Genomic DNA, 13424 nt, shown 5'->3' with positions numbered 1-13424 from the left:
GACAAATTCTCTCAATTTCTCTTTGTTTCTCTTTGTTCATTTAGTCTTTATTCTACCTTCATTATAAATGAGAGCTTTGCAGGGTACAGTATTCTGGGTTGACTTTTTTTTTCTTTTAAGACTTGGAATATATCTCAGTTCTCTTCTAGCCTGTAGGATTTCTGAAGAGAAATCAGGTCAGCTGTGAGTGTAATTGGAGATCCCCTGAAAGTAATCTGACACTTCTCTGGTGCACATATTAGAATCTTTTCCTTTTATTTTACTGTGAGAAGTTTGAATACAATGTGTTGTGGTGAAGATCTTTTCTGATCATGTGTGTTAGTAGTTCTATGAAATTTTCTGTAATTATTTTACTAAGAAGGCTTTCTAATCCATTCTCTCTTTCCATGCCTTCAGTAACTCCTAAGACCCGTGTGTTGGGTTGTTTCATAGTATCTCATAAGTCTCCAACTCTTTTTTTTTTTTTTTAAGTTTTCTGATTTCTTTTTCTTTTTTTTTGGTTTGACTATAAAATTTCCAGAGAATTTGTCTTCTAACTCAGATATTCTTTCTTTTGCTTCACTGATTCTGTTGTTAAGGCTTCCCACTGCATTTTTTATTTGTTCTGTTGAATTCTTCATTTCCAATATTTCATTTTGATTTCTTTTTAAAATCTCAATTTCAGGAGAAAAAATTTCTTTCATGTACGGATTTCTTTAGTTCATGGATTTGCTTCTGATTACTTCTATGTAATCCTGCAATCAACTTTTTTGATTCTGTTTATAGCATTTCATCAGTCTCTTCATTTTCTTTCTTTTTTTCCTTTCTTTTTTTTTTTTTTTTTTTTTTTTTTTTTTTTTGACAGAGTGGCTAGTGAGAGAGAGAGAGAGAGACAGAGAGAAAGGTCTTCCTTTGGCTGTTGGTTCACCCTCCAATGGCTGTCGCAGCTGGCGCGCTTCATTTTCACATTCTGGTATTGAAGTGTTGTTGTGTTCCTTTGGGGGCATCATGTTCTCTTTCTTATTCTTGTTTCTTGAATTGCTCTGTTTATTTTCAGGCATTTGTGTAGATACTTGCTGGTTGTTTTTTTTGTTTGTTTGTTTGTTTTTTTCCCTGTGTGATGGCTTTTATCTTTGGACTATGCCTCTGTGGATTAGTGGAATGTCTGCTCTTCCATTGAATACCCTGAGGCGTGTGCTGGGTGTGGCCAGGGAGCTCTGCTCAGTGCTCAGGGTGAGGGGTGTATCTTCCAAATTGGGCGTGGTAAATCTTATTTATTTATTTATTTATTTATTTATTTATTTTTCAATCAGAGGGGAGGTTTCTTCAGCTCTGTTGGAGTAGTCTCATGCTCACCTCTTCTCCCCAAAGGAGACCATTGCCTGAGGCTAGCTCCTGGAAATACAATATTCGTCTTTGCTGCCACAAGAACCACGCTAAGGATCTGTGCAGTTCTTGGTATGAGCATGGATCCCATAGCAATGTACCTCACCAGGGAATCAGGGAGCCCCGAGCATGTGGAGCTGCCCACAGTGACTGCCTAGAGTCCCAGCCACACCCTGTGCCCTTACACGCAGCTGCAGTGTTTTCACAGCCCCAGCACACAAGCTCGCACAGTCATGAGCACCCAGCCCCTGTCGGTTCCCCCAGCCAGACTCTGGCATCTCTTCCCAGCTGCTTGCTGGGCATGTGGACACAAGCTGGCGCTGCTGTTGCGTATGTCCAAAACAGTACCCACCTTCTCTTGGCTACTTACAGGATACCGTTGCCAGGTGGTCGAGGAGAGAGAAACACGCCCCCCGCCCTTTCCTCTAGGTTGGCAGATACAGTGTTCCCCACAGGGCTCCAAGCCAGACTCACGCCAGGCTCTTCCTGCAGCTTTATCACCAGTGGCTTGGGCTGCTGCAGCCTGTTCTTACCTCACTCTGCAGTGCTGGTGCTGAGGATCGTGGCTGCTGGGGTCTTGAGTTGTGCACATCCACACCCTCCATGTAGATCCATATTGTCCCTCTAATTTGTGTAGAGTGTCCTCTGCTATTTTCTCCCTGTCTCTTCTCTGAGCTTACACCATCTCCAGTAAGCTCCCTTCCTGTTCTGCCATCTTAGTGCCTCTTCAAAACATCTTTTTGTTTCACCATGCCAACTTTTAGATTTACGTTCATCTGCAGTTGGATGTTGTATATGGAATGAGGAAGGGTCCAAGCACCATTCACTAAGAAGACCAGGTCTCTCCCATTGTACACTGCGTTGCTCCCTTATTACAAACCAGGATGTCATATTTTTGGCTCTGTAATCTGTCATATGAGGGCAGATTTAGTTTAAAGTAATAATTACCTCCTTTAAGTTTATAATAAACTGTTCTAAACAAATACTTTTATTCGAGTTTTTTATGCTATCCATAACATTATACCTTTTGGTATATGACTTTTATGGTTTAACTTTATTAGAATTGTGTGGCAACAAACTCATGTGACTGAATTTGATTTAAGAACAGAACAATATATTTATTCTGCCTTGGGAATGAAATAGGTCATCATGCCTTTGGTGTCATTAGGCTCTAAACTTTCAATTTGTGGAATGGAAAACATACTAAGAAAATGTTTATAATATGACAATGGAAAATGTATAAGTCCTTTTTTCTTTAATATTTATAATGTTGATCAGGTATTAGAGTATCTTAGTGAGGAAAGAATTATGGAATTACTGGCAGTTACTTGTAGAATTCATGTGGTTTTTGTTTGTTTGTTTATAAGATTTATTTATTTGAGAGGCAGAATTAGAGAGGGAGAGACAGAGAGAAAGGTCTTCCATCTGCTGGTTCACTCCCCAAATGGCCACAATGGCTGGACCTGGGCCGATCTGAAGCCTGGAGCCAGGAGCTTCTTCTGGGTCTCTCACGTAGGTGCAGGGGCACAAACACTTGGGCCATCTTCTGCTTTCCCAGGCCATAGCACAGAGCTGGATTGGAAGAGGAGCAGCCAGGACTAGAACCCTTGCCCATATGGGATGCTGGCGCCACAGGCAGACGATTAACCAACTGTGCCACAGCTCCAGTCCCGAGTTCATGGATTTTGAAATCTGTTCATAATTTTTGTGACCCTGTCGATTACAGATAAACAGAAGCAGCACAGAGACCCCAGTACATATATCTAACAGAGAACTCATGTTGGGGCCGGCGCCATGGCTTACTTGCTTAATCCTCCGCCTGTGGTGCCAGCATCCCATATGAGCGCCAGGTTCTAGTCCCGGTTGCTCCTCTTCTAGTCCAGCTTTCTACTGGGCGCTGGGTTCTAGTCCCAGTTGCTCCTCTTCCAGTCCAGCTTTCTGCTGTGGCCCGGGAAGGCAGTGGAGGATGGCCCAGCTGCTTGGGTCCCTGCACCCGCATGGGAGACAAGGAAGAAGCACCTGGCTCCTGGCTTTTTATCGGCGCAGCTCTGGCTGTTGCAGCCATTTGAGGAGTGAACCAGTGGAAGGAAGACCTTTCTCTCTGTCTCTCTTTCTGTCTATAACTCTACCTGTCAAATAAAAGAAGAACTCATGTTAAGATTATATATGTGTGGGGCTGGTGCTGTGGCGTAGCTGGTAAAGCTGCCGCCTGCAGTGCCTGTATTCCATATGGGTGCCAGTTCGAGTCCCAGCTGCTCCACTTCAGATTCGGCTCTCTGCTATGGCCTGGGAAAGCAGTAGAAGATTGCTCAACTCCTTGGGCCCCTGCACCTGCATGGGAGACCCGGAGGAGACTCCTGACCTCTGGCTTCGGATTGGCACAGTTCCCACCATTGCAGCCAACTGGGGAGTGAACCAACAGATGGAAGACCTCTCTCTCTCTCTCTGCCTCTGCCTCTGCCTCTGCCTCACTGTAACTCTGCCTTTCAAATAAATAAATAAATCTTTAAAGAAAAGTTTATATATGTATGCTTAATCCAGTTATATCCTGTTTCCTACCTTATGCATATTTTCTTATTTCAACCATTCCAGTTGTCTTCCTTTGCCTTTTACCTCATTGAATACTACCATGATAAAAATTGTGCTAATTTTCAGTTGGTAAAAACATAAAGTAAATTTTAGTATTTTTTTGAAATTTACCTTTTGTAATGTTAATCTAATTTTATACTGGATTGAATTTCAGCTTTTTTTCCCTGAAAATACCTAAATACATACAACTTACTAAATAAGAAAAGTACATTATATTGTGTATAAAGTGTACTGTGTTCTTTTTAATAAAAATGGTGATATTTTAAATATTTATTTATTACAAAGACAGAATTACAGTTCTTCAACCCATTGTTTCACTCCCCAAATGGCCATAACAGTCAGGCTTGGGCCAGGCTGAAGCCAGGAGCCAGGAACTCTATCCTGGTCTTCCACGTGGATTTCAGGGGACCAAACACTTGGGCCATCATATGGTACTTTCCAGGCTCATTAGCAGGGAGCTGGGTCAGAAAGGGAGCAGCCGAGACTGAAACTGGTGCTACTACCACAGTTAAAAGTGATGGCTTTACTCTTTACCTCTCAATGCTGCTCCAAGGTTTGATTTTTATGAAAAAGATATGTCAAAAAATGAGCACGTTGTCTAGCATTTGCCTTACCAGATTAGTACGGCCTCTACTGAAAGCCAGATCACCTTTTTCTATGACCATGATGAGTGTACTTTAAGATTTTTTTTTTTTTAAGTACAAGCTTGGAATTTATTCATCATGGCAGATTATAAAATTTGATGTTCCATCAAAATGACTATGAGAAATATTTTTTCTAAATTAGGAGGATGAAATACTAAGTTTTAAAAGCTGTAATGTAACCTGTTGTGTGACTTACTGAAATAGCGCCAAATATTTTATAGGAGTCACCATTCATAAGCAATAGATGACTCACTTGATCTTACTTATCCCCATATTTTGTCAGGTGGATGACAATATTCCACTTAGGGTGATGTTGCTTCTCATGGATGAAGTATTCGACTTGAAGGAGAGAAACCAGTGGTTGCGAAGGAATATCAAAAACCTGCTGCAGCAGCTGATTAGAGCTACATATGGTGATACCATTAACAGGTACCTAACCCCTCTTTCCCATTAGAGTCTGATCTCACTTAGCTTTTAAACTTTTACATCTGGAGGTAGATTGCCAACCTTTATAAAAGATTTTTTTTTCTTTTCTGGGTCTTTTAAGATTATTAAAGGGTTCCTTTGCTCTCAGAGATCACTTCCATGTGAATTAAACTGCCTGCTCCGTGAAAGTATGTTTCTTTTATTCATCTTCTAAAAACTTAAGGTTTTCTCATTTAAATTTCTTTACTTTCAGAAAAATAGTTGACCATGTTGACTGGATGACCTCACCTGAACAAGTTGCTGACTCGGTGAAGCGTTTCAGGTATGTCTTAAGACACGGTCACTTCTTTCAGGTAGTGCAGAGCCTAGCCTTGTCATCACTACTTAACTTTTATTGCTTTATTTTTCCTGGCCAAATATTTGGTTTTGGTCATCATTGGTAAGCGAAAAAGAAATGTAAGAATTACATTAAAGATTTATCCCATGAACCTATTAATGCAAAGCCAAAATAAGAAAAGTATAAAATAAGAGTCTTTAAGATGATAGACCACGTTTTATGTAAGTACTATGGCTTTTAGATAACTGAAAGATTAATATAGAAATACCGTGGTCTTAAAGTCAAACACCTGGTCTTAGGGATTAGTTTTCCTCAGTTGTATTTCCTAACCTTGATTTTAAATGACAAATTTTAGAAAAGCATACATCTCTGATTGTGGTCTAATTTTCTATTACGTATTGGAACCTCTGAAAGGAATGTAAATGAAGCAGCACTGATGCACTAATGCATGTGTTCATCCTATGAAAGTATGCTGAGCGCTGCTTTGTGCCTCACACTCTGTAAGTCCCTGAGGAGTAAGGGGTAAGATGCAGGCAGTCCAGGGAAGCACAGACACAGAAGTAGAGCTCTTTTCTAAAAGTGGAGATCAGCAGCGCAGAAAAATTCATGGCCCTCACCCACTTTGAGAGGGAATTGCCCATAATGAACACTGGGTGCCTGCCAGTGTGCCTAGTACTTAATAGATCTTTTCTGATTTCATCCTGTTTTACAAGGTAGGTGTCTTTGTTTCTCTTCTGTTACAAGGAAATTGAGGCCTAGAGAAAAGACCAAAGACCCTCATGATGGAAAGTGGGGAATCCGGTTTTGCTAACCTGAAGCTAAGTTTCTCCCCTGTATGCCGTTGTTTCTAAAAGCTGGCCTGCCTTGACAAGTTCTGGAGCAGTCATTCTCAGCCTTGGGTGTACTTCGGGAGTGCCCAGAGAGTTTTGAAAAGCACTCATGGCTAGGTCCCCTCTCGGGGGTTTCTGCCTTAGTTAATTGGGTGGATGGGCTGGACATGAAGAGTCGCAGAGCTCCTGGGGTATTTCTCACAAAAGTTAAGAGGGGTTGCTCAAGGGGGTCTCTCTCCCTCAGCACTCTTCCCACAGGGAACCTTAGTTATGCTCAATGCCTGCCGTTGGATCAAGGATTAAGGAACAAGAATCAAGCACACTTGAAGGTCACATGTGTGAAAGGACTGTTGTGATGAATGGAGGCATAAAATGTTGACTCAAAATTTAGTTTCATGTTGATTTAGTTCTAAGAAGAGTAGAGTGGTAAAATGTGGGAGATTAGCTGTTTAAGTAACCAGATTCAAGATTTCATGAGCTTGTGTTTAGATGAGATATATAGTCAGTAGATACCCACTTTTGAATTTAAATATCTGTGATACATTTACGAAATCCATTTTGCTGTCTTGGTTGTAGTTAATCAACTATTCTCAAGCAGAATTTCTGTTAAGTTTCTTATATATATCCTCTTATGCCTAAAATTGAAACCTGTACTTAGTTGATACCTGTTGAATATCTTTGTACCTTTATAAAATTGCAAAAACTTTTCCTCTTTTTTGTACACATTCATATTTTCTGTAGAAATTTGGAATATTATCAACTTGTATCATTAGAAATGAAAATGTTTATAAAATTTATTGAATCTTCTTAAATAGAGATGCATTTTGGCCAAACGGCATCTTAGCAGAGACTGTTCCATGCAGAGATAAAGCTATTCGAATGCGAACAAGAGTGGCAGGAAAAACTAAATTACTTGCAATTATGCCAGGTAAGTAAGCATGTTTGGTAAACATCTCACTAATTTGTAGTTGGAATTTTTGGCATTGATCATTCTTCTTTAGCTTTTGATTATAGTACTTCCTACTTATATATACCAGGCACTGTGCTAAGCATTTCTTATATATTCTTAATTAATCCACATTGTAGACCTGTGAAGCTAGGCCCTGTTAATATCACAGCTTTAAAATGTGAAACAATGGAAGCTCAGAGCAGTTAATCAGTCTCCTGAAAACTTAGGGCTAGTAACATTAGATTTCTATCTCAGCTTTGAGCGGAATTGTTTTTAAAGATTTATTTATTTACTTGAAAGGCAGAATTACATACAGGCAGAGGCAGAAAGAGAGAAAGAGGAAGAGTTCTTCCACCCACTGACTGGTTCACTCCCCAGATGGCCTCAATGGCCAGAGCTATGCTGATTCGAAGCCAGGAGCCAGGAACTTCTTCCAGGTCTCCCACATAGGTACAGGGGCCCAAGGACTTGAGCCATTTTCTACTGCTTTCCCAGGCTATAGCAGAGAGTTGGATGGGAAGTGGAGCAGCCAGGACTCGAACTGGTGCCCATGTGGGATGTTGGTACTGCAGACGGTGGCTTTACCTGCTTCGCCACAGCGCTAGCCCTAGCTTTGAGTGGATTTAAGCACTTCACTCCACTGCCTTGAAACATTTTGAGATTAAAATTGTCAAATAAATAAAATACATGACAGATGAAAAGGCTAGTGAGAGAATATGATGTCTGTTTTTTTTCTGGAAGAACATTTGTTATACTTAAGAGAACAAATTCATAGAATCTTTTTATGTAAAAACAACTAATTAATCTGTTACTATGAGTCTTTAGTAATAATTAAATAATTAAAACATAATCCTAAGAAAGTAATACAAGTGGCATTTTGTTGGCCTAATTGCAGTTTCTTTAGGATTTGGCTGTCTCCCTACCTTGGGTTTTCTTTGTTCCAGTTGTGTTCTGGTGTGGCAGCCTGCAGGCTATAGAAAATGATGTTGTCTGACGCAGAGGTGATGGCAGTGGGTTTGCCCCTTTGTGATATTTTAAATCGCTTAGATCCTTTTTCTCCACATTTCATTTACAGATATATAGAATGGGAAAGATATATTTATGTTATTTAATACCAGGCAGTGCTTATTTCTCCTAATAATTTTTTCTAATTTTTTATTAATCATTTCAAAACTGTATCTTCATCATAAAATTTTCATGATCAGCTTTTTCTTCTGTCAATTAAAATTTTGCCATATGACTATTGATGGCATTTTTGCATAAAATGCAGATTGTAGAAATAGCATTTAAAAAAAAACCAGGAAGCAGTAACTTAGGTTATTACTTAATATACTGTTAAAGTAAGCCAGTTACACAGCTAGAAGAATCTTACTTCGCTTAGCCAGCCGATATTTATTGAACACGTACCATGTGCCAGACAGTGTTGTTTGCACTTATCTTGCCTTCCTGGTGCTTTTATTCCATTGAGGGGACACAAAGATTAAAAAAATACGGTCTGCTGGGTAACAGTAACGTGCTGAGGAGGAAAACAGTGTAGGGAGAGGGAACAGTCAGCGTCAGGTGAGCAACTGAGTTGTGAACAGGGTGTACATTTGTAAACGCTGTACATGGAAATGCCTGCGTCTGGACCCTAGGTCTTTCTCCTGCCTTGTGTTGTCTCCCAGAATCCAAGTGTGTAAATGGCTAGATAGATGTATGCATGCAGACCTGTATCAACTTTTTTTTTTTTAAAGATTTATTTATTTGAAAGTCAGAGTTAAACAGAGAGAGAAGGAGAGGCAGAAAGAGAGTCTTCATCTGCTGGCTCACTGCCTAGTTGGCCACAATGGCCAGAGCTGCACTGATCCAAAGCCAGGAGCCAGGAGCTTCTTCCAGGTCTCCCACATGGGTGCAGGGGCCCAAGGACTTGAGCCATCTTCCACTGCTTTCCCAGGCCACAGCAGAGAGCTGGATCTGAAGTGGAGCGGCCAGGTTTCGAACCTGTGCCCACATGGGATGCCGGCGCCTCAGGCCAGAATGTTAACCTGCTGTGCCACAGCGCCAGCCCCCTCCATCAACTTTAAGTGTGAGTTAGAACTGTGTAGCTGAGGTGTGGTGCCTGGATACCTGCCATTCGCCAGTTACTCTGCTGTGTACTTTGCATACTTCAAGAACACAGTTAGGCTTGTGTTTTCTTTTATTTGGGTAATGAGTTCTATGTGTCTTTCCTCTCTTCCTTCAGATGAACTGAAGCACATTATTGGGGCTGAGACGACACGGAAAGGTATTCTTCGTGTTTTTGAAATGTTTCAGCACAACCAGTTAAATCGGAGAATGGTTTATGTCTTCTTGGAAGGCTTTTTAGAAACCTTATTTCCGCAGTACAAATTCCGTGAACTTTTCAACAAACTGCATTCCCGGTCAAAGCAGATGCAGAAATACAAACAGAAACTTCAGACTCCTCAAGCGCCTTCTTTACAGAGAAGGTGACGCTTCAGTCTGTGAAGCTGGGGTCCGCTTCTCCAGGACTGATGGTCTGGACAGATCTTCTGGGGCTTAACTCATATACGGTCGTGTCTGCACCAGTCTTGTAGTGTCTCAAAATAGATTATTAATACATCCATAATACTGTGGTTCTTCTCATCCTCATCTGGAATGCAGCCACTGCCAAGAGAGGTTTCTGTCTCAGATGATTTGGTGCAAGTTTTGCAACATTGACAGGATACTGCTCCCACCTCAAGCAAGAGGACGTTGCTCTCTTGGCTTCGGACTATTCAGCGTTCTCCAGCAACGACAGAGTGCCAGAGTGTATGAGAGCCAAGGAAAGCACAAAGTAGCGGTTCACAGATAAATTGGCTGATATGTTTAACAGTTAGAGAGTGCAGTGTGTGCTTTGGAGGGATTTGTTCTGCATAAGAATTGTGCAGGTCTGTGTCAGCGTTTTGATATAGGGTAGATTAGCCACATAACCAATCTTTGGAACATCTATTTTGGGTTGAGAAGAGTGACAGAACGCCCTAAAGTATGGAATATCCTTATTCCTGACATAACAGTTCTGTGGCATGAAATCCAAATATAAAATAAAACCAATCAAAACAGGTTTTGATTGGCTTATTCATTAGAGTAAGACTCGTTTTAATTGGTTGTTACGTGCTGTAAGGGCTCGGTTTTGCTCCTATGGTACTCACTTTAAGTTGTCTACTGGCATTCTATGTGCAAAAGGAAGCAAGGCGTGGCTGTCCTTTCAGGTTCAGAATGACTCGTTTTGTCTCTAACAGATTACTGATTATGCAGGAGGGGGGAATTTGTTGGAAGAACTGCCAAATACATTCTGTCCTTCTAAAAATATGGAAATTAAAAGACAACAGTACTCTATTGAAAGTTACGATATGATAATTTAAAATTGTGTGATCTAGACATGCCTTAGGTAACTGCAATTATAGCAAATCAGAGGATTAATGAGCTTATTAGTCATATGTAAACATACAAATTCCTAATTCTATTTCAGTGTACATATAGCAAAATAAATAATGAAGACAGAACTATAATGTTTTTAAAAATATGCTTTTATTTATATTTCGCATAATGTAAGATTCTACTAAATAAAGCTAATAGGCAAAACTCCTTTGTGTATACATTTAAGTCCCTAAAATAATTTTATACCAAGAAAGCAAAGTACCTTTTCCAGTTTTGAAGACTGCATTTCCTGTAGTTTTCTCACTCTCCATTTTGTCCATCTTGGAAGTCTTCATATCCCTTTTATGCAGGATTTCTGCATAATTTTAATGCTTCCATTGACGAGGGGTTTGAATGTGCCAGCTATTTTTGTTTTAAAAATAATTAACACTAAAACCTTAAAATAGTGAAGCTACTTTTCAGACCACTGAGCCAAGATCCTGGTATTAAACGAGCGTCTGGGTGCTTAAGATAAAGGGACAGAGTATTGGTATCCCAGTTATTTGGGAGTTTGAAGATTGGAACAAGATCTTACTGTCTTGTTTTCACTTAGATCTTACTTACAAAATGAAGCCTATTAACAGAATAAAGCCTTCCTTTAAAGTTTATAATAGTCGTATTTATTAATAGTGCTGTTGTGCATACTTGTATGCATATATTCAGCATGTGTTGCATGTCTTCAGAATTATAGAAATGAGATCCCTTTCAGTGCAACTTGTAAGTGAGAAAAGATCCCTCGTGGCTCTGATGGAAGGAAATAATATTTCTTCTCAGTGTGTCTCCCCATCCCACCCTGCCCTGTGCCCCAGCTTAAAGTGGGGATGTGTGAAACATGTCTGTAGGAAGCCACAGCATGGCCATAAGTGCAATGATTTCTGTATGTGTCCCTGCCCAATTCAACTATATTTTTGACATGAATAAGTCTAAAAAGTGTAGAGAAGAATTCCTGTAAGAGCCTAGTGTGTAACAGGTGAGAAAGCATTTCTGTACAGCGTGAGGAACAGTGTCTCTCAACCAGGGAAAGAAAGGTCGTGTAAGATTCCAGATTTCCCCAGCAGAGCCCTACAAGATAACTGCAGTCATACCAAAAACTATTTGAATACGTGGGTTTTTTAAAAATAATTTTTCTTTAAAAGAGTTTATATTTCAGAAGCAGACATGCCAGATGGTAGTCTATCTAAATGGTGGTGCATCTTCTCTATGCACATTTGTGTTCCACATCAGAGAGAGCCGTGGTTATGCTAAAGTTAGAGATACTCTTTGAATGACTCGGTCAAGATGTGTGTAAAATATGTAACCCATACATCAAGTACAGTGTACTATGTTTAATAAAGTTATTACATTTAATGCATTTATTGCATATATGAATATAAACATGAAGAGGCTTTATGTCTTCTGATATTTGATTTTTGAATGTGTTTTTAAGTCAGTGGTGCCTTTAGGCAAGAACCTTCAAAATTAATCATTCTCCGTTTGGGTTTTCTGATCTTCAGGTAACATATGAACTATTTAGAAGCCACCAAGTTTATTCACCCCAAAAATTGATTGTATGATTTAAATATAGCACTTAGATGAGCATTTCCTGTAATTAGGGTGTTCAGAATAGTTGCTGAAAACAGTTGTGCCATTGATCAATGGATGCACTTGGTTAGCCTTAATTTTTTTAAAGAAAACACATTAAAAACTTTCTTGAGTATTTCAGTTCGCTCATTTTATGTTTGTGCTGCTGGTGTTTGGAAAAAAATCAAACAGTTAAGTGCTACCAGAAAGTGTACCAATTTTTTTAAAAAATAAGAACAAGATAAATTTCACAATCTGAAATTTTAATTTTGTGCAATATTTTCATTTAGTGCATGTGTATTTGAGTAATTGTAAAATAAATGAATTTTTAATGTTTTGAGATGTAGTTTTAACTGTCTTCTTAACCCAACAACTGACGTTCCATCGTCGCTGCATCCTTTTATTTAGGGACTTGTTTTAAAAGTCTTTTTGTCGCTCCTTGTAAAATTCTTTGATTAGTAGTAAATTTTGCTTATAGGAGCATGGCTCCTGTATTACAAGGGAAAAATATGAAGAGCACATTTTAGGATTCTAATTGTTAAAAGATCACTTGTGCATATCATTGTACAGTAAGTGTCAACTGTGTGCCTAACTGTTCTACCAGTGCTTTCCTTCTTCAACAAAGAAGAAACAACAATCAGAATGTCAGTTATTTTTATTGAACTAAAAAAGATTAAACTTTTATTTGGTTTGCTTTATGTTCTTGTCCATTAGAAAATACTAATAAAGTATTAACAAACATTTTTGTTGACTTTATTTAGTAATGATCTACTTGTTGCTTTAGAAAATGTTTGCTCAATAGTCTTATTTTAGTAGCTGTGTGTATTTTATTTTTCCATTTCAGAAATTAAGCAATTCAAGTTCCATGATGATAGATGAGCAGCTGAGTGATTATTCACTGAAACTACTTTTTCTCTTTATAGGGCAAGTCATTCACCACCCCGGAATTAAAGAAACTTCATACTGACGTATCACTAGAAAACTTTCATTTTCCCACAGGCTGAAAGAGCTATACGTAGTAATTTATTCATAATTTTAATTTGATCTCATTTTTATTTACTGTTTTGGCTAATACTTTGCACATTTTGATTGAGTATTCAAGAATGTAGTTATCCCTGGTTATTCACAGTATTCGGATCCCTCTCAGAGCTGTCACTGCCGACTTCTCAGTTGTCAGGTGTGAGTAACTGCTTCCACACCGGGGAGTGACGTTGCATTGATTTAAATGAGACTATAAAATATTAGTCCCCTTAACATAGTCCTGTGTGAAGAGTTTTACCTCTTTATGT

The 13424-nt window shown here is 39.2% G+C and overlaps 1 protein-coding gene across 28 annotated transcripts in view; it reads left to right on the top strand.

Moving 5' to 3' along the window:
- The window catches only part of SNX13 (sorting nexin 13), a 141355-nt gene extending 128479 nt beyond the window's left edge, over positions 1-12876 (top strand). For all 28 annotated transcript variants that reach the window (XM_051853215.2, XM_070059597.1, XM_070059596.1 and 25 more), the window contains 4 exons: positions 4882-5027; positions 5278-5346; positions 7007-7119; positions 9362-12876. In XM_051853215.2, coding sequence (XP_051709175.1) covers positions 4882-5027; positions 5278-5346; positions 7007-7119; positions 9362-9609 — 576 coding nt within the window. In that variant the 3' untranslated portion in view covers positions 9610-12876. The remainder of the gene's footprint in view (positions 1-4881; positions 5028-5277; positions 5347-7006; positions 7120-9361) is intronic.
- Positions 12877-13424: the final 548 nt, after the last annotated feature.

Source organism: Oryctolagus cuniculus, chromosome 16 (assembly GCF_964237555.1).
Source record: "Oryctolagus cuniculus chromosome 16, mOryCun1.1, whole genome shotgun sequence".
In the NCBI taxonomy this organism is placed as follows: Eukaryota; Metazoa; Chordata; class Mammalia; order Lagomorpha; family Leporidae; genus Oryctolagus; species Oryctolagus cuniculus.
This window is presented reverse-complemented; position numbering and strand designations above follow the sequence as displayed.